General features: G+C 48.1%; 2 protein-coding genes across 5 annotated transcripts in view; one reads left to right on the top strand and one right to left on the bottom strand.

Moving 5' to 3' along the window:
• Positions 1 to 17,046, bottom strand: part of SAFB (scaffold attachment factor B) — a 36,166-nt gene extending 19,120 nt beyond the window's left edge. The window contains exons 1-4 of one of the 3 annotated variants that reach the window (XM_042977889.1): positions 16,726 to 17,046; positions 13,546 to 13,630; positions 2,390 to 2,454; positions 2,101 to 2,307 (exon numbers count right to left, since the gene is read on the bottom strand). In XM_042977889.1, the coding sequence (XP_042833823.1) occupies positions 2,101 to 2,307; positions 2,390 to 2,454; positions 13,546 to 13,630; positions 16,726 to 16,914 (546 nt within the window). In that variant the 5' untranslated portion in view covers positions 16,915 to 17,046. The remainder of the gene's footprint in view (positions 1 to 2,100; positions 2,308 to 2,389; positions 2,455 to 13,545; positions 13,631 to 16,725) is intronic. The other 2 variants (XM_042977888.1, XM_042977887.1) reach the window with 2 other exon arrangements.
• Positions 17,047 to 17,287: 241 nt separating this feature from the next.
• The window catches only part of SAFB2 (scaffold attachment factor B2), a 33,250-nt gene continuing 29,311 nt past the window's right edge, over positions 17,288 to 21,226 (top strand). The window contains exons 1-2 of one of the 2 annotated variants that reach the window (XM_042977890.1): positions 17,288 to 17,581; positions 18,562 to 18,649. In XM_042977890.1, coding sequence (XP_042833824.1) covers positions 17,396 to 17,581; positions 18,562 to 18,649 — 274 coding nt within the window. In that variant the 5' untranslated portion in view covers positions 17,288 to 17,395. The other variant, XM_042977892.1, reaches the window with a different exon arrangement.

The raw sequence follows: 21,226 nt of genomic DNA, 5'->3' as shown, positions 1-21,226 counted from the left end.
AGGAACACAGGACTGCAAAGTCAGGTGGCCCAGAGGCACCTCTGTTGGGGAAGAACGACTGGTGTACTGATCTTCTAAGAGGCGGGCTCTACCCAATAAGGTGGGGGTTCCCCATACACATAAGGGACATCCATAAAATTATTGGGTGAACCAAAATAATTTTAACTGCTTGCCATAACACCCCGAGCTGGTTATGTTTTAGGGAGGACAATAATGTTTCAAGTATTTGCTAAAGAACATGTACGGCCTATTACGTTTATCTGGCTAGGAAGCCACCCTTGCACCACTCCTTCCTTCCCGACGCAGCTGTCTCCAGATCGCCTGTGTGTGCTCCCAAGAGTGCAAGACCATCTGTCCTTTCTCTGCACAAGTGGCCACACATTGTGTACCCTGCCACAGCTTCACTTTCCTCTTGGAGATTGTTTTAATTCCTATAAACCTAATTAGTCCATGTACGTGGTTACATTAAAAGCAATAACTATAATAGCAGAAGGGGTGATAACATTTCACACCGACGACAGCAATGACCCTACGGTGCGGCTATATGCTGGGCACTGCTCTAAAGCAGGGTCAGCAGACTTGTCCTGTCAAGGGCCAGCTGGTGTATATCTGAGGCTCTGCAGGCCAAATGGTCTTTGCCATGATTATTCTACTGTACTGTTGGAGAAATCAACCACAGAAGACTGTCCCCAACAGGAGTGGCCATGTTTCAACAGATCTTTGGCCAGTATGACGACTTTGGATCTAAGCTGGTAAGAAATATTTGTCTTTTCAATCTTCCCCAAACCAATTATTTTTGCAAGTGAGGTCTAGAGAGGTTAACTAACTTGCCCAAGGTCGCACGACAAATTAAGTGGCAGACCTTTACTGAATGGTCTTAATTCTTACACTATACCACTTCCATCAATCATAATTACTTAACCATCACTGACAGACACTCGAGACACTTCCAGGCTTTTGGGACTGAATGTATTATTTTCTAATCAGAGAGGAAAAACCAACTTCAAGAAGCAGCAGCTAATAAGGAAGGGTAAGTACTTCGTCTCATCGCTCTAGCGTTTGGGGTACTTTTGAGGAAAGCCACTGAATGAGACTCACGCCAAAAACTAAAATTATATACCCTATTTGTATCAAAATGAGAGTCATTTCTCAGAATCACACTTTCCATTCCAAGGACAGTCTGCTACCTCTAAGGATACTCAGGATCCGTTCCACTAGCAGAGAACAGAGGTTCCTTCCCTGAGGATGACTCAGGAGGCACCCACCAGAAGACATCTGAGAACCACTATAGAAATGAGGTGCCTCCCAGGAACCCACACATAAGCATTCCTACCGAGATGCCTCACATCTTCTAATTTTTACCGCCTTTTCCATCTAGTCAACATTCACCCTCACAGAAATACAACAATCTAATAAATTTTTCGCACCAAGTCAACACGGTGTAGGAGTTAAGTACACGGACTCTGTCATCAGCCTGGTCTTCTTACTCTCTTACGAGCTATGGGTTCTTGGATCTTTACCTTTACTCTCCAATTTCCTCAAGGAGAAAATAGGCAAAACGTCATTTACATACGTCCTGTTGTGCCAAAAAGATTAAAGGACATCATGCCTAATGCCTGGTAGACAACAGTCAATAAAAAATACCCATTACAACTGCATTATAATTTGATTTGTTTCTAACATGAAAAAACTAAGGCTTAAAAAACCGTCCAAGCTTATTATGGAAGGGTGACTAGAAGGAGGGTACCAGACGGTTCTTTAACAGGAAAAGACCAACTTTCAACCTGTATTTTGGTATTTTCGAGGCTTCTGAGCCATATTACCGTAGACCAACCTCCTAGAATGGGAAGGTCTTGAATAGTGCCCCTGAATGTTTAAGACTGCATTATGCAAATAAATAGCACCTACTCACGTACCTCACCAAGACACTACTTTTCCAAGCAAAGCGTGTTTTCAGAACTGTCTGAATTTTACACGTGAACAGATGAACTAGTTTTAAAAGGACCCAATTCCAGACGCAAACCTTATCATCTACCAAGATATTTGAGGAACTGACGAATCCCGGTACATCCTAGACAGAGACCCTGCCGAGTTACCTACAGCATGTTCTTGAAGCTGCTCAGGAAGGTCTTTCATTTCTCCCTCGACTAGCTCTCTGCTATCGGACAGGGACTCTGGGAGGTTATCCGCATCATCGTCTTCTACGCCGTCTGCAACGCTTCCATTATCGATTTCTGCTTCGTCCAACACGCTGATATCCATCATGTCGATGTCCTGCAAGTTCTCCAGACTTGTTTCAACGTCCTCCTGTGACAAAACAAAACATAACCACCACGTGGCCGCCATGGGTCAATCCACCAAGTTGAGTCACTAGCAAGGCTGCACATACCTGTCCATCCCCAGAGTTTTCCTCCAGTCCATTGTCTTCCACACCCTCTTCTTCTGGCTTACGTCCTGGAGAAAGAATCATTTACGCCATGAGATCCGTGACATCTATATCCCAGAAGCAGTAACTTTTATAGGCCCTAAGCATTCCAGAAGTAGACACCAACACCACGGCACTTCCCAACTTAGGGATGGTAAGACCATTTGGGACTGGACAGCCTGCTCCTACCCCAGGCAGAAGAGTTCTGTTCTCGACAAGCGGCCGTGCAAGTGTGAGGAGCTAGAAATGAGTGCATAGGAAGGTCGGGGCAGATCAGACCTGTTTTGAGGCCCGGCCTCCGTGTCGAGTGGCTCTGGTTGTGGGAAAAGAGTATTTCACACAGTGTGCTGCCTTTTAGTTAAGAAAGAGCAAGCGTATTTTCCTACAAAACTAACACAAGACAACATAAATAAGCAAAAAGGAAAAACCATTCATAATTTTACCATCTGGAGTTATCAGTCCCCATGTTATCATATACTTACATACACAGACATCCTCTCCTATCTTGATACCTACGTACGCGTAAGATGCTTACAAAAATGGCACCGTACGGTCATTCTGTGATCTCGTCACTTAGTATCTTATGAACGTATTTCCGTATTCTTTAACGGCATCATCTAGAGATACCACCATTGATCTAATTAATACATACAGGTAGAAATTCAAGAAAAAGCTTATAAAGATGAACATCCTGGCAGTTTTCTTAAACGTTTTTTTATTTTAGAGAGAGAGAGACAGAGAGACAGAGAGAGAGAGAGAGAGAGAAAGAGCACATGCGCGAATGGGGGAGGGGCAGAGAGAGGAGGAGACACAGAATTGGAAGCAGGCTCCAGGCTCTGAGCTGTCAGCACAGAGCCTGACACGAGGTTCCAACTCACGAACCGTGAGACCATGACCTGAACTGAAGTCGGACACGAAATCGACCAAGCAACCCAAGAACCTCCTGGCAATTCTTTTTGCACATAGGCAATTACCATTCTAGAACATATTTCTAGAAAGGGCATTCCCAAGACGAAGGGTATTTTTAAGGCTTTTATTAAAAAAGAAAAAAGATCCTACCTATTATCAAGATAGGTCACTCCAATTCACACAGCTCCATCAACTATGAATGAAACTGCCAATCTTTCCAAATCTTTGGTAAAATCAGGTATTAATTTTTACCTTTGTCAATGCACTAGGCAAAAAAAGGAATACTGTCTTCACCACAATTTATCTTAGGTTGCATTTTTTGTTCAGGAAGCTGGACTCACCCCTTAACCCTTCTCACTCAACCTCTTAATGTTTCTTATGAATAGATTGCTACATTCACAAGCTGTTCTGAAGACAACAGTTCACAACGGCCAGCAGGTTGGCACTTTCAACTAAATAGTAATTATGTAGCCAATGCCTTTAATTTTTATACAAATTATCAGATGAATAAAAAAAATAGAAAAAATGCAAATGATATAGAAATGACAGATCTAAAGAGAAAAGGGAAATCATTAGCCATGGTAGTAATGAAAACTATAGGGCAGAAGTGGAATTTTTGGTCCGAGAACAGGCTTGCGAAAATTAAACCCTTTTCATCACGAAGAACGAAATCCCAGGTACGAAGTACACTAAGTACACGAAGTACGCTGTGGAGGCCGAGTCTCAACAGCACAGTGCAACGCAGTGAGCTCACATGCTTTCGAACTACAGCTCCTGGTCACGGAGGCAGAGCTCAGCTTCTGGAAGGATGCGGCAAGGGTTGCTGATCGGCTACCTTTACTCAGTCACAAATCCTCAGAAAAACTCACTTCCTTCAAGACCTTTTTCCCAAAATGAAGATCAGTTTCTTAAAGCCAGTAGCTGTTTTTCCAAGTCACGTAAGGGAAACAAACGTTAACCTGCTTACATTTAAGGATTTATCTTGTGAGTGTGCAAGATGCATTAACATTTAGGGCAAAGGGCGGGGGAGCGGCAAAAACACAAACCTAATCATGGATACCGTAATTGAGTTTTCTAAAAAAAACCCTCAGGGGTAAGAATTTCCTTATAACATCTGTTCCCTGATTTTTCCATATTCTAATTTCATTCAGCAATATCGGGAAATCTGAAAAGTTTTTTAGGAATACCTTCTTCAAAAACATAGAGCGTGTGGCACCTGGGTAGCTCTTTGGGTTAAGCGTCAGACTTGTCTCAGGTCATGATCTCAACGTTTTTGAGTTCGAGCCCCGCGTCGGGCTCTGTGCCGACAGCTCGGAGCCTGGAGCCTGCTTCAGATTCTGTGTCTCCCTCTCTGCCCCTCCCCTACCCCACCCACATTCTCTCAAAAATAAACATTAACCCTCCCCCCCCCCCCCAAGAACATGACACTAACAGCACCATTCAATACATTATGTGCAAATAGTCTTTAGTGGCTGGCGGGAAACACCGTTAGCGTTTTATAATATCTCCATGGCAAAATATGCCTTAAGCTTTAAAAAAATGTCTGGAACTCAACCCAGCGCTCTTTATATATAAATATACCAAGAAGATGCACTAGCAGCATGTCCACGGATTATATTTGATAAAGCTGCTATCCTTCTAGAATATATACCTCATACATCCTAGTTACTAGGAAAACTCTAAGTAGGTCACCGTGAACTTTCAACCCTTTACTGATCTCTCCCTTCCACAAGAGGCAGCAGGTTTCCCACAAGCAAAATCAGTTTTCCACGTTCACAGTCACCTTTGCTCCAGAGCAGCAGCACGGGCACACTGCAGCCCAGACTCCTCACAGGGGAGCTCTCTCAAGTAAGAAACCAGCAGAGGTCAAGACGAACATGTATGTGGTTTGCTTTTTGTTTTTTAATATTTATCTGAGAGAGAGACAGAGAGACAGAATCGGAAGCCAGCTCAAGGCTCTGAGCTGTCAGCACAGGGCCCGAGATGGGGCCCGACACAGGGCTCGAACTCACGAACCACGAGATCGTGATCTGAGCCGAAGTTGCAAGTTTAACCAACTGAGCCACCCAGGCACTTCAAGAGAACGTGTGCTGGGAAGAACAGGCTTCAGTACAAAAAGCGTAACGCCGGTGGGGAAGCTTACCGAGAGCAACTATTTGGGAAAGCCACTCTTCTAAAGAGGAGACAGGTGTTTAAGTCGATCCAAAATGGATAAAAATGAAAACCACAGCTCTCTAGAATAAGCCAAAGTGCCATCTTTATGTCCAGAGAAAAGGAGGCCCCTCAAATCCTCCCTCCGGAGTAAACAGCATCCTTGTTCACAGCCTCCTAACTACAAGGTATTGCTCTACTCACTCTGCTCTGGCATCGGTAACCTGTAGAGCAGGAACCTGTCCCTTGCCCTCTTGCCTGGGATTCCATCTCCTCTTCCTCCCCTGAGCTTCTTTCTGCCTCAGGACTCACCAGTTAACTGCCTCCTCCGACTCTGCCAGGGTCCCCCCAAAGCACGAGTGGCCAGATGCACGCGGGCAGGTCATTACTTTTAAAACGTATCTGATTATGGGTGCCCGGGTGGTTCATGGTTCCTGAGCTTGAGCCTTGCGCCGGGATCTCTGCTGTCAGCACAGATCTCTGCTTCGCTCTCCCTCTGTCTCGGCCCTCCCCTGCTCGTTCTCTTAAGTAAATAACTTAAAAAAAATAAAATAAAATGTATTCTATTACACATTTATGCAATCATATGCTCAAAACAGTCACACTCCTCACTGTCATTTTTACTTCACGAATAAAAGATTCAGCCTCGTTTTCTTGCACTACATGTTAATCCACCTCCATCTTTTATTTTGTACTGTGGATATTCCTTAGGTTAGGGACTCCCACGCAAAGAGGCTTTATTAAAAAAATTTTTTTTCACATTTATTTATTTTTGAGAGAGACACAGCACAAGCAGAGGAGGGGCAGAGAGAAGGAAACACAGAATCCGAAGCAGGCTCCAGGCTCTGAGCTGTTAGCACAGAACCCGATGCGGGGCTCGAACTCACAAACTGTGAGATCACGACATGAGCTGAAGTCGGACGCTTAACCAACCGAGCCACCCAGGCGCGCCCCGAAGAGATTTATTAAATCATTTCCAAAAACTGCCCAACTCCGCGCATCCTTGCTAACATGGAATATTAGAACAGTATAAAATTTTGCCAGGGTGAGAGGCCAAAATGAGAACTCTATTTTTTTCTTTGCTTTCCTTCAATTACTGCAAAAGAATCTTTTTTCATTATACAGGCCAATGTTTTTTCTTTGATCTATGAACCACTTGTTCATAATCTCTACTTTGTCAACTGGACTGTGAATTTTCCTTATTAAAAAAAATTTTAGTGTTTATTCATTTTTGAGAGAGAGACAGAGAGAGAGAGAGCGAGCACGAATGGGGCGGGGGGGCAGAGAGAGACGGAGACACAGAATCCGAAACAGGTTCCAGGCTACAAGTTGTCAACACAGAGCCCGACACTGGGCTCAAACTCATGAGCTATGAGAGCGTGACTTGAGCCAAAGTCAGACACTTAACCAAATGAGACCCCAGGTACTTATTTTCCTTATTCTATAATACTTGCTCTCAATCTGTTGCATCTGAGTTATTTACGTCGTCTTTTGCTGAGAGGATTAAACCTTTCGTGCAGCTAAGTTTATTAGCCTTCTTGTCTGTCGGTTTTAGTGTCATTTCAGGTCTTCACCAGGGTAACTATCAAAGTACTGTCCTAGCCAGAATTTTCTATTTGGCCTGGAAGGAGGAAGAACAGATCTTTTCCCACCATGAGATAGACAGCCAGCTGTTCCAGCATCATCTACTGAAAACCCCTCAGTGCCATTTTTAAGAGGAACAAATCCTCAAACTTCCCAGTTTCTGATATCCTATTAAAATTAGAGCAACTCCACATCACTGGTTTTCCATTATTTTTTTATTTTTTTTTAAATGTTTATTTCTTTTGATGGAGAGAAAAGCATGTGTGTCAGGAATAACTGACAACTTTCTAATATGAAATCATCACATCTAGAAAAATGTTCTCAAAATTAGTCATGTCACAGGTTTTGAATATCGCTATTAGCTTTGCTATTTAGGGACACTAAACATACTACCTTTTACACCCACCTTGTCTTTGACTTACAAGTGTTACCGCCACCTCCAAAATCCAACAGAATAAACAATTTTAACTAGCTAGCAAGTTCAGTTGGCACACTGTTCCTGTTAGCCAGAACTTTATTTTTTCACATTTCTGAAGCTGTCACTGGCTAACTTGATTGCTTCAACAGTATTTCATTTCATGAGGCACATTCAGTCCAAGAGACCTTACAAACCCAGCACTGGCCCACGAGGAATGGAGATCACAGTAGCAGGGTACCGCTCTCCACAAAAAAGAACATGGGTGCCTGGAAGAAATGGCTGATTCCCAAGGTACAGCAGGAAAGTACTAGAGGAATACCCTCTTGCGCCAAAAATAAGAAAGTGGTCAAAGAGTGACACGGACATGTCAAAAGACACGTGAGTCAGACTGGAGGGCTCTCACTGGAACAATCTGAATGAACATCATCAAAATAATCATCATAAGGTTTAACAACTTACTGAACAAAGTAAGAGTCTCTACATTCACACTGATAAATAAAGGAGAAGAGCAAGCCATCCCTTATGGCAGAAAACAGACGAATAAATGTAGATAGAATAATACATTTAAAAACTCACCAATGGATAACCTAACGGATGCCAAAAGTAATGGAGAAAGAACAAGATGTGAACAAAAGTCTCAAAGTATCCTTCTCATAGATACAGTTACAAAGAGTAAGATAGTAACTTTCCAGTGGAGAAAAGGGAGGAACACCACTTTAAGTCAGTTACTCAAATGGACAGCATGTACCTCCAGAGAGGATACACCGAGAAGAGCAACACTTCTGTTGGTACTGCTGACCAAAGTGTGTAATTTGAACCTAATGAGGAAAAGAAATATGAATGAATAAACAAACCCCAATTAAAAAACCAAACTAGCCTTTGTAATAAACAATCTGTACTCTTCAAAAATGGCAATATCAAGAATACAATAGAAATCTTAAAAACTGTTACAGACGGGCACCTGGGGAGGGGGCTCAGTCGGTTGAATGTCCAACTTCAGTTCAGGTCATGATCTCACAGCTCATGAGCTGGAGCCTGGTGTGGGTGTCGGGCTCTGTGCTCACCGCACAGTGCATGGAGCCTGCCTCGAGCTCTGTGTCTCCCTTTTTCTCTCCCTCCCTCCTCCCCTCCCACCAAAATAAACATTAAAAAACAAAAAACAAAAAAACAAAAAAAACGTTAGATAAAAGGAAACCAAAGAGACATGGCAACTGAATGCAATGTATGACCCTGGCTTTTTCTTCCTTTTGAGCCGTGAAGAACCTAATGTCTAAATAAGGTCTGAGCTTAGACAACTTTATTGATGTTAACGTCTTCATTTTGATGACTACGGTTACGTAATACCCTTGCTTTTAGGCAATACTGGAGAATGTAGGGCAAAAGGGCACATGCCAGCAAATCATTCTCAAATAATTCAGGAACAAAACATACATACATACGTATACATACATATGAAGGCTGGGAGGAGAATAAAGAAATTTAGTAAAATGCTAACATCTGGGGAATCTGGACAAAGGATACACAAAAATTTCTCAGTCTTACATCTTTTCTCTAATATTAACTTGTGTCAAACAAACAAATCAGCAATACAGGATCAGGTATTGGCTAAAAAGCAAACATGTCAGTTTTGCTTTTTCCAGTTAAATTTACTTTTCTGACAATTATTTTAAAACATTCTGCTTAGGGGTGCCTGGGTGGCTCAGCTGATTAAACTCTTGTTTTGGCTCAGGTCATGATCTCAGGGTCAGGAGACGGAGCCCCGCTGACAACTTGGAGCCTGCTCGGGATTCTCGCTCTCCTTCTCTCTGCCCCTCCCTCCCTTACGCACATGCACTTGATCGCAAAAGAAATGAACGTTAAAAAAAAAAAAAAACAACTCTACCTAACAGATTACTGGTATGACACTAGACAAGTGCTGAGATTACCTCAGACATACGTTCTAGGATTCTGATTAAAATAACCAACATGCAGATTTTAAACCATGGAGTTTGTTCACCAATCGGGCCAGAAAAAAGAACTTTATTTTCATTAAAATCTTGCTGAAGTGGGGGCCCCTGGCTGGCTCAGTCAGGTACGTGTCCTACTCTTGATGTCATGATCTCGAGGTGGTGGGATGGGGCCCTGCATCGGGCACGCACTGACAGCATGAAGCCTGCTTCGGATTGTTTCCCTTTTCCTCTGCCCCCTACCCCACTTACGCATGCCTGCCGAGTGTGCAAGTTCTCTCTCAAAATACATATTAAAAAAAAATCTTGCTAAAATGCAATAAAGTTGTTGAACATAATTCAGGAGAACTTACATACTTGCCCTATCAAACATCAAAATGTACTGCAGAGCTCCAGAATAGAATGAATTATGCCAACCAAAGAACCTGGTGCAAGAGTTTGTACTGAATGGTTCTGTTTTACACGAAGTCCTAGAAGAGGCAAAAGTAATCTACCGTGCAAGTAATCACAACAAACGTTTTTTAGGGAGGGTGTGAGGGGGCTCAAAGGAATGTGACTGGGAAAGGACAAGGAATTGGATAACACTGTTCCATATACTTGGATCCCTACCTACCTCACACCATACGCAAAAGTAAATTCCAAATGAATTAAACACCCATATTAAAAAACAAAACAATAAAAGTTACTCTATAATACGGAATATTTTTTATAGTTTTAAAGGAAAGGAAGGCCTTTTAAAACACAACATAAAATCTAGAAACCATATAGAATGGGTAGGTTGACAGTGCAGCCTGTGTTACAAATTAAAACTTTAACAACCTGAGGCACCTGGGTGGCTCAGACAGTTTAGTGCCCAACTGTTGGTATCATGATCTCATAGTTCTTGGGTGAGCCCTGCGTTGGGCTCTGTGCTGACAGTGCAGATTGGGATTCTCTCTCTTCTCTGTCCCTCGCAAAATAAATAAAAAAACTAAAAAAAAAAAATTAAATAAAACAACCTAAACATCACGAACAAGTTTAAATTTTAAAATAGGAAAAAACAATTGCAATGTTTTTATACAGAGATAGTCCTCAAAAGTCAGTAAAACAAACTCAGCAGAAAAGTGGGCAAAGGGCATGAAATGAAAAGGCAATTAAGAAAATACAGATGGCCAATTAACAGAAGCTGTTTAATCTACGTAAAGAAATACAAATGAAAACTACCTGTGGAGAAATGCAGATAAGTATGATACCTTTCTTCTACATAAGAGACAACATTTAAAAAAAATACGTACTATTCAACATTGAGGGACAATTTAAATAGACACTCCCCCTCCCTGTGCTTGGTAGGGATATTAACCAGTATAGCCTGTTGAAGAGCCATTTGTCAGTGGCTTTTTTTTTTTTTTTAATGCTTATTATTTGAGAAAGAGAGACAGAGAGACAGACAGCAAGCAGGGGAGGGGCAGAGAGAGAGGGAGACACAGAATCCGAAGCAGCCTCCGGGCTCTGAACTGCCAACAAAGAGCTTGACACGGAGCTTGAACCCACAGACCATGAGATCATGACCTCAGCTGAAGTCGGCCGCTTAACCGACTGAGCCACCCAGGGGCCCCCATTTGTCAGTAGCTATTTTAAAATAAAAGGCACATATCTTAACCCCACAATTCTTCTTCTATTAAAAGTTACCAAAAAAGATATTCCCTTAAATACACAAAAATATTTCTGATTCATGGCAGCAAAGATCATTGAAAATACCAAGTAAAAACTGGAAAAAAAAATCTCAACAGTCTAGTAATAAAGAAACTGATGATGGGATGCCTGGGTGGCTCAGTCGGTTAAGCGTCCGACTTCAGCTCAGGTCACGATCTCGCGGTCCGTGAGTTCGAGCCCCGCGTCGGGCTCTGGGCTGACGGCTCGGAGCCTGGAGCCTGTTTCCGATTCTGTGTCTCCCTCTCTCTCTGCCCCTCCCCCGTTCATGCTCTGTCTCTCTCTGTCTCAAAAATAAATAAAAACACTTAAAAAAAAATTAAAAAAAAAAAAAAAAGAAACTGATGAGCTAAGTTGTGGAATGTTGATACGAAACATTACTATTAAGCTATTTAAGAAATCAGGTCTTTTTACCTGTAATCACCGGGAATGCCCATAAAATGGTAAGTGAAAGAAGCAACCTACAAAATATTTTGTAAATTAAGACCTATTTTGTTTTTTTTTCCCCCCTAAGTTTATTTTTGAAAGGAGAGAGAACACTAGTGGGGGAGCAGTAGAGAGCGAGAGACACAGAACCTGAAGCAGGCTCCAGGCCCTGAGCTGCCCGCACAGAGCCTGACACGGGGCTTAAACCCACAAGCTGGGATATCGTGACCTAAGCCAAAGTTGGACGTTTAACTGACTGAGCCACCCAGGTGTCCCAGACCCATTTTCTTAAAGAGAAAAATATATTTGTACAGCTGTATACATGTCTTTGTGCATTTTTTTTTTAAAAAGACTGCATATACACAGGAAAGTCCAGGAAAGTATCCCCAACCGTCTAATAACTGGTAAAAAAGTAACTTCTACATTTTACTTAATACAGGTCTGTGTTTAAAAAACAAAAACTGGGGCACCTGGGTGGCTCAGTCGGTTAGGCATCCAACTTTGGCTCAGGTCATGATCTCACAGTTCGTGAGTTCAAGCCCCGCATCCGGCTCTGTGCTGACAGCTCAGAGCCTGGAGCCTGCTTTGGATTCTGTGTCTCCCTCTCTCTCTGCCCCTTCCCCACTCAAGCTCTGTCTCTCTCCAACTCTCAAAACTGAATAGATGTTTAAAAAAAAAAAAGATTAAAAAACATCAAAAACAAAATACCCACTTAGAATACTTTTCTTTCTTTCTTTCTTTCTTTCTTTCTTTCTTTCTTTCTTTCTTTCTTTCTTCTTTTTCCAATCAAAAAGAAAAAGAGATCCAACAGGCTCTATTTCCCTCCAGGGTGACCATCTTTCTGTAATTTTCCAGTACTCTTTGCCCTGGCAAAGACATTTACTTGGACAAAGCCAAAAATGCATAATGTACTATAGACCACAGAAGTGACTTTATTCCAAAGTCAAGTCACCTGGCTGCTTTTCTCCAAGAGCTCACACCACACAGTGTGACACACAGGGACTGACATTGGTCTTAGACACTTCAAACCCAATTCTTCACCACTGGCCAGACAATATAAATATTTCATTTTGTTTTTGGGGTTGAGCAACAAAGCCACCAATTATCAACAACTTTCAGAACAGTTCAAATGCTCAGTTTTCGTGGATTCTTTCTTAAAAGAGTAGCTGGATGTTACTCAATTAAATTACTGAGTGAATACTGAAGAAAAAGAAAGACAAGGAAGATAGAGCCCTTGCCCTCCACAATCTCAACACTGACAAGGTGACATAAGCATTAAAGCAAAGTAGAAGGAGCCAGGTCATCGCACTGTAGAAGATCTAAGGAGGGAAGAGCTGCTGCCGATGGGATCACAGTTGTCTGTCGATGGACAAAGACTTGAATGCAGACAGAGGGGGAAAAAGGGGAGGTACAACACGTAAATTCAGGCAAAGAAGTTCAAGAAAGGAAACATGTTTGGGGCCTGACTAAAGCCCAGGATGTAGTAGAGGAAGGTGGTAGGGGTGAAGAAAGAAATAGAGATTTGGGTGAGATAGTGAAGATCATTAATGCCACGTGCAATGTGGCATTTCTGCAGTAGGCGATTTTGAAAGCAATGCTGTAAGAGTGACGAGCCTTGTTTTGGCCAGGTGGTATTTAAAAAAGAAGTTATGTTTTGCAAGTCAGAGAAATAGGAGACCCAAGCAGTCCTAAATACTCTCTACGTAAAGAAGAAGGTTAAGAGTCTGGACAAACAAGAGCTGCTGAGAAATCTACAGAGTAAAATGAATAAATACGTAAATACCCTTCCCACTCTGTCTGAGTTCCTAAATACTAGAGAAACAAAATATACCAGAAGAGTCTTACTGGAAACGCAAAGCTTCATTCCAGGCCGTCTGGAGTCACAGGGCAGTCCACAGGCCCCAAACACAGCCAAGTAAGCAGGCAGGCACATTAGCAGAGAAAGTAATTGTGAAGAGAGCTCCTAAAGTTGGCAGTGCTTATAAGATTCTCAATACCTTTGCTGGATCTCTTTGATGTCTTCTTGTTTCCCTCAGAGGTAATTTCAATTTCATCAGGATTACCCCCTTCATCTTCAATTGCCTAAAGGGAAGGTTAAAAAGAAAAAGTTAACCAAAAAAGGCAACATGCAGACTTGACTTTCATGGAGACTTCAGGAAAGGGCTGCCCCCCAACTCCTCTGTGGTCTAGCTCTATGTTGGAACAATGACTCTGGAGTCAGACAGACTCCACCAGTCCTTAGCTGTATGGATTAAGGTGCATTTACTTACTCTGAATACTTCACCCTGGAACGTGAGGCTAATAAAAGTATTCACCCTAGAAGGTCGTCCCGAAAACTCTCATGTGTGTAAATCAAGCACTCAACAATCGGCTGTTTCAACGCTATCATCACCACAACCTAGTTTATTCTCTTCCTGGACCAAGAAGAACTCAAAAAGGGAAAAGCACTCTCTTCCATTTCCTACGACTTCACCCAGCAATGTGCTGTTGACCCTCTGTGACCCCCTCTTCATGCCGTGCCTACACTTAGCACTGTCTGGACAGACTAGTTACTAACGCTCACGGGCGGGGATCATAGCGTGTGCAGCACAAGACTGAACCGACACGTATTACCTCATCAGGTCACCCACACCTATGACGGCCTGCAAAGGTCTCGCTCTTAAGCCCTAGGGGACGCACCTGAAAGGATACAGAATTACAAGGCTCTCCCGGCAAGCCGGACCTCCCATCCTGAGAGCCTGTCCTTCACTTGAACAGCCCACACCCACGCGCGGCACAACATGCCCAGCACCGAGGAGGCACTCGGCAAACGGGTACTGGGCAGGTCGCTCATGACCTCCCCAGATGCTGGGCTGTGCTTTCCGGCTTTACCGAGAACCCTCTCTCTCGGTACTGTACTGTCCTGTGAGCACGAGTTCTATTTAAACCAGCTGCAAACGCTGTGTTTTATTCGTCGGTGGTTTCAGAAATTTCAGGGTGGAAGGAGTTTTCCAGCGGGGAAGGCTGAACTTGAAATGGGTCTTAGGAGCTTCCACATCTAGTCCATACCAGGAGCAAAGAAAGTCTCTCCCTTCTGTCCAAAGCCAGAGCAAGAAGGAAAAAGTGGAAGTTCCGCTCTGGGACCCAGGAAAGCACAACCAGGAAGTCCCCCATGTTCTTCCTGGCAACAGAGGGTTCTGGAATCCTGCAGGGGGAACAGAGACCTGCCCCCAGACAGAAGGCGTAGCGTTCTGCCCCTCGGTGCGTCTCCCCTGGGTGCAGTGTTTACAGGATCATCTCTAGGGGCACTGTGGGCTCTGAGCCATCCTTACGGAGCTCGGCGAACTGCACTCTCTGTGCTCCCTCCGCCTTCTCCTCATTTCCTTCCTGGAAAAGTGACTGGAGAAGGGACACCAGGTGGTGAAAACAGAAAAGAAAAGGAGCAGCAGTGGTTCCAGACCCGCTGGGGCGGGGGAGCGGATACACACAAACGCTGATGCCGTTTCTGCACGACCACCGCATCCCTGAGAGAACGGGGGGACAGCGGAGGAAGCCAAGACGGCTCAGAGGGGACAGTTGGAGGGTCCCCGCAGTCACACACCAACCGGTCTCAGCCACCAACGTGACAGGCAGGCCCAACGCCACCCTAGCAGCCCTGCAGACCGTCCGGGGTGAAAGAAGGATGGAGGTCCCCATTTGGCTTTGCCGGCGGGGGGCCCCGGTGGCCAAGCAGGCCGACCCCAAGTCCCCAGGTGCCGACCCTCGGCCTGCGGGCCCTTCTGTCAAGGTGCACGTCTGGGCTGACGGACGACGCCGAGTCTCGAACAAAGGAGGTCGGAATCCACAGCGAGAGAAACACAAGCTCCAGCGAGAAAGGCCCGACCGACTCTGAGCTGATCGACTCTGGTTCTCAAGTCCGAGCTTCCTCGCTCGGAAAATAGGAACCCCTGCTTCCTCTGAACAGTGATCGGTAACAAACAAAGCCCCGACACGCGACTGTCCGGGGGCCAGAATCACAGACCACGTCGCCTGCAGGGGCTGCCGGCCGCGGAGGCCGAGACTACGCGGGAGACGGCCCCAGACAGCGCCGGGCGGACGGGAAAAGGCAAAGAGGCCGAGAGCAACGCGCGGAAAGCGGGACCGCGGGGCCCCGACGCGCAGCTGACTCGTGCTTCCCGCGCCGGCCCCTCAGGGCTCCCCCCACGGCGGGGGGTCACGACGATCCCGCCTCCGCAGACCAGCCGCGCAGGGGAGCGGAGCGAGCCGGGCCCACCGCGCACCCGCACGTGCCAGGCCCCGGGCCAAGCCCGCCTCGCGCGGCCTCGGCTGATCCGACCACGAGGGCGCCACCGTCCCTTCTGCTCGGGGAGCGTCCACGGCCTTCCAGGCCCCCGACCGGGCCGCGGAGCCCGGCGTCCGGACCCCCGGACGGGAGCCCCCACGCTGCCTGCGTCCGGGAGAAGCCCTGAAGCGGCCCCCGCGCTCCTCCCGCCAACGCCTCCGCGGCCCCGGTCGCCACGGTAAACACTGGCCTGCCTTCCCCGGGGTTTTCTGGACCTGCGGCTGGCAAGTCCGTAACCCGCTTTTTCTCTCTTTTTTTCTTTTTTTTTTTAAGCGTTTGCAAGCGCTCTTGGCACGCCTTTGTGAATTAGCCCTCCGGTCGAGGTGCGTCGGCCCTAACGGGTCAAGGCGCATCCCCACCTTCGGAGAACGGCCGGCGGCCGGCGCGGGTTCCAATCCCGCCGCCTCGTCTCCGCGGCCGTGTGACCTTGGCCGAGTCCCCCGGCCTCGCCCGGGAAAAGAGGGTTTCCGGGCTTCCTATCGTTTTCGCTGGCCGCGACGGGACAGCGAGAGGAAGGCCCTCCGCGCAGCGTCTGGTGCGGAAAACAGGGGCCCCCCCCCGGCCCAGGTGCCCCGCCGCCCGCCCGCCGCCGCAAGGCCGCGGCGCTGTCCCCGGGTCGCGCCGACGCTCTCTTCTCTCTCCCGAGCGGCGCTGCGCTTCGCACCCAGGACCCGCTGGGCTGGGCGCTCCCGCTGAGGCCTCGGAGGAGCCGGGGAGAAGCCCGGGGCGCCAGGCCAGGCGCAGGCCCCGAAAAGGGCCGGAGGCGGACCCAGACACCGGGGGACCCCCGTCGCGGCCGCAGGGACCCCCCCCCCACGCCCGCCACCTCCTGCCGCCCCCAGGGCCCCAGCTCCACCTTTTTGAGCCGCTCCATCAAAACGCTCTTATTGCCGCTCGAGTCCAGATTCCGTTTCCTCAGCTCCGCCCGCAGATCGATTACCCGCAGGTCGCTGAGGCGCCGCGTCCCGGTCTCGGACGAGGCAGAGCTCAGAGCCGCTGCGCCCGCCGCACCCGAATCGCCTAGGCCTGAGAGAGTCTCCGCCATTCCAGGGACCCTGGCTCCGCCGCCCACTTCACACAGAACCGGGCCGGTTTTATCTCGGCTCCTAGCACAAAATGGCGCCGCCTGCGAGGGAACCGCTCCAGCCGCCCTGGCGCGCCTGGCTTCTGCGCAAGCGCACCCGGCGCGGAGCCGACGCTGCCGGTCGCGTCTGCACATGCGTGGTGAGCGCTCACAGGGATGGGCGCAGGCGCGTTGCAGCTCGCCTGCCTCCCGCCGCGGACGGCCGCGACACATGCGTGCTGCAGTTACGGCGCCTGCGCGTTGTGGTGGGGAACGTGCGGTTGGTCGACGCGCGAGCGCGCGTGCTGCTAACAAGGCTGGCATGTGTGGCACGCATGCGCGGCCGGAAAGCGGGGCGGGAGAAAGCGAGTGCGTTTTCCTCTTAGGCGGCGCCATTTTGTGCTCAGAGCCGCTACAGCCGCCGGCGGTGTGGGAAGGAGGTGGCGGCGACGCGGGACCTGGGATGGCGGAGACTCTGGCAGGCTCCGGCGAGTCGGGTTCTGGCACAGCCGCTGTGGGGTCGGGTGCCTCGGAGGCTGGGACGCGGCGGCTGAGCGAGCTGCGGGTGATCGACCTGCGGGCGGAGCTGAAGAAGCGGAACCTGGACACGGGCGGCAACAAGAGCGTCCTGATGGAGCGGCTCAAGAAGGTGAGGCGGCTCGACGTCCCGGGGTGGAGCAGGAGGTCGGGGCACGCCCCCGCGCGGGCCTGTCACCGCGGTTCCCGGACCTCCTTCCTCCACTCCCCGCTTGTGACGGACCCCGGCCCGAGCTCGCGGGGACCAGGGGGCCCGGCTGTGTGACCTTGGCCCGTCACCGCCCCTCTCTGTGTGTCTCGCCTTTGGTCCCCCTTCCAACCAGTGCCCTCGAGTGCCGAAAGCGCGTCTTGATAGCCACCGGCTGGCCCCGGGGCTTGTTCCGGGCCCCGGCTGGAGACTTGGTTCTGTGACCTTGGACAGGTGCCTTCTTCTCCCTTGCGCCTCAGTTTCCCCTCCTGGAGAACGGCTGACTGAGGGGCCTTGGAGATGTTGCAGGGGAGGGAGCTGCGCTGGTTCCTGTTGCAGGGTCTTGGCTCGCAGGTCTTGCGCTCGACGGCTCTTCTTCCAGGGCCGTCCTCTGGCTGGCGGGCGCCTTGTCTTTCTCGGTCGCTTGAGCTGTGTCCCCAACATCCTTTGTAACGTGTTGCTCCGTCTCCCCGCTTCTGCGTTTATGCACCGCCCCCGCCCCGGGCCAACCCCGAGTATTGGGGGGGGGGGTGTCTCCCCAACCAGAACAGGCTCCTTGCGGGACTTGAGTTTGCCATCGAGTTCCCAGTCCTGCCCAGCCCCCCCCCCCCTTGTTGAACGCCGCTCAGGCTTTTCCAGAAGGTGCGTCTAGCGCGGGGTCTCTGCTGGTTACCTTGAAGCGGAAGTTAGCGCGATCTTTAGGGCCCGCTTAGGACCGTCCTTGACCCGCGCTCGCACATCCCCCGGTGCCTCGCACCCAGCGAGGACCCGGACCCGGACGTGCAAGCCTTTCGAAGGGCTTGCGGCTCAGGCAGCAGAAGCAGCGTGGCTCTTGGCGAGCGAGGGGTCGGCTGTGTCGGCTGCCGCGCTCCTCAACTTCGTTCGATTTTCTCTCTTCTTCACAGGCGGTTAAGGAGGAAGGGCAGGATCCCGATGAACTCGGCGTCGCCTTGGAGGCCTCCAGCAAGAAGACGGCCAAGAGAGGCGTCAAAGGTAGCGGCTTGTGCTGCTTGCCGCCTAAGGCCCGGCGCTCAGGGAACCTGCTAGCGGAACCGGTCCTGCAGCACCGGTTCTGTCCGCGGGCCGGAGGGGGGGCTTTGGAGGTTCCCGCCTGACGATTCCGCTTGCTTTTTTGCTTTCGTCACCTTGCGAGTAGTTCTGGGAAGACGAAAGAGACTTTGCGGGTGCTAAGTAGGACGCCTGGGCTCTTGTCGTTGGGATTTTCGCTGAATTAGGGTGAGGCCCGCTCTTAAACCTGCTGTGGCTTCTTCCTCGGCTCAAAAACTAGGCTTTACACCGAGGGAGAGGACACCAGCAGGAGACTAAATAGAACCCAGCTGCTCGAAGGGTCCAAAATAGATTGTTGGGAGCGTTTACACCCAGCCTATTTTCCGCTGGTGAGTTGTTTCTTGTTCACTTTAAGGCTTTATTTTTATTTTTTTTTTATTTTTATTTTTTTCAACGTTTTTTTATTTATTTTTGGGACAGAGAGAGAGCATGAACGGGGGAGGGGCAGAGAGAGAGGGAGACACAGAATCGGAAGCAGGCTCCAGGCTCCGAGCCATCAGCCCAGAGCCCGACACGGGGCTCGAACTCACGGACCGCGAGATCGTGACCTGAGCCGAAGTCGGACGCTTAACCGACTGCGCCACCCAGGCGCTCCAAGGCTTTATTTTTAAGCAGTCTCTGCACCCAACGTAAAACCCCTGAGGTCAAGAGTCACGTGCTCCATGGACCGAGCTTGCCAGGTGCTCAGCAGTCAGATATTTTTTTTTCTCCCTCTCTCCCTTTTTTTTTTGACATGTGATTCAAATACCATAAAATTCGCCTGTTTACAGTGCACAATTCGTTACTTTTTAGTATATTCATAAGGCTGCGTCACTGCTACGTGATTCTAGAATGTTTCCATCATCCTACGTAGAAGTCTTTGTGCCTATTAGCATTTGCTCCCCATTCCCCGCCCCCCTCCCCTGCCGGAAGTGTGTAATTGTTCTGTTCCACGTAAATAGGATCGCACAATACGTGGCCTTTTGTGCCTAGCTTCTTTCATTGAGCGTGTTTCCAAGAGTCTTCTGGTTTGTGACATCTGTCAGTGGTTCATTTCTTTTCGTGGATGGGACCAGCTGTTTCTGGAAGTATTTAGTTCCACAAAGCTTTGAAATCTTGTTACCATCATTGGTTTTCGTCCTCAGTTTTTGTATGGATGAGGACAATCTGATTTTGGAACTTGCGTGTGATGTGGGTTATTTTCCTGAAAGGTGCCACCGCAAGAATTCTCACCGTGGGCTATACCCTGTTCATCTGAAAAAGAGTTAAATTTAGGCAGTGGAGCACACCCGCTTACAAAAGGAGAAAGTAATTTGTAGCGTTTTCAGTAACTTCAGTTTACTTTTTAGAAGGGCTGTTCTAGAAGGGCTTTTGCATGACTCATCTGTTTAAAAACTTTGTGTGTTTTGAAAGGTTAAACTTCTGAGTTAGGTTGCCTTAGGGATTTCCATTTAAGCTGAATTTTAAAACATTAACGTGCTGTTACTGCTCTTGTAATGGTCTGGTATCTATACTGATTAGTCAAGAGAATGCAGATTGAGAGCCCTGTATCTGTTAGAAGTTGTGTCTGAAAGTTCTTAATGTAGGTGCTCATTTAAAACTTGGGAGGTTCGAGGCTCACGAGTCAAAAATGTTCTTGGCTCTTAACAGGGACCTTTGCATTGTTAGACAAACCAGATCGTGGCTGAGTGCTTCCAGTGCGTGTCTGAACGTGTGGGTTGCGGTTTAGGTGACATTAAAACTGCTTGGACTTACCATTTTGTCAAAAAAAACCGCTTCGGTGGTCTTTATTTCTGCTGGTATAAAGAAATGTTTATACTAGTACAACCGTAGCTGGAGTTGGAGGGGCACCGGTCCCTTCCCCTTTGTTTTTCTGAGAAGTCACCAGAAGGGTCCTGGGGCCGAGGGCAGCTCCTGCAAGTTGTTCAGCTAGCGTGCTCTTTGCAGGTGTCTGCACATGTGGGTGTTGGTATGAAGTGCCAGACCCTCTTGTGTCTTGGCTGAAGTTAGATCTTCAAAGGTTACGTCAAAGTGAAAAGTAGCTAAACTTTAGACACGCAAATTTTTGAAGCTTGTGGATGTGATTTTTGAAAGATTACCGTTCTGAATATTAGGTTTTCTAGCATCTTTGTCCGCCACCCCTTCAGCTTTTAGTTGCTGAAACCAGACCCTCGGAATTGGGGCGTGGCCCCTGCCCAGCTTTTGTCGTTCTGTTGGCCTTTAGGGAGGGCTTTTCTCGGTCTGCATCTGTCCTGTTTACGTCCTTTGTGGGTGCAGCAGGCTACGAGTTAGAGGTCCTGAAAGTGGGTGCAGCCACCAAACATTAAAAAAAAATTTTTTTTTTTGACGTTTATTCCTTTTATGAGGAACAGCACCAGCAGGGGAAGGATAGAAAGAGGGAGACCCAGACTCTGAAGCAGGCTCCAGACTCCGAGCTGCCGCCCCAGAGCCCGACGCGGGGCTCGAACTCACGAACTGTGGGACCATGATCTGAGCCGAAGTCAGGCGCCTCACCGACTGAGC

Source organism: Panthera tigris, chromosome A2 (assembly GCF_018350195.1).
Source record: "Panthera tigris isolate Pti1 chromosome A2, P.tigris_Pti1_mat1.1, whole genome shotgun sequence".
In the NCBI taxonomy this organism is placed as follows: Eukaryota; Metazoa; Chordata; class Mammalia; order Carnivora; family Felidae; genus Panthera; species Panthera tigris.
This window is presented reverse-complemented; position numbering and strand designations above follow the sequence as displayed.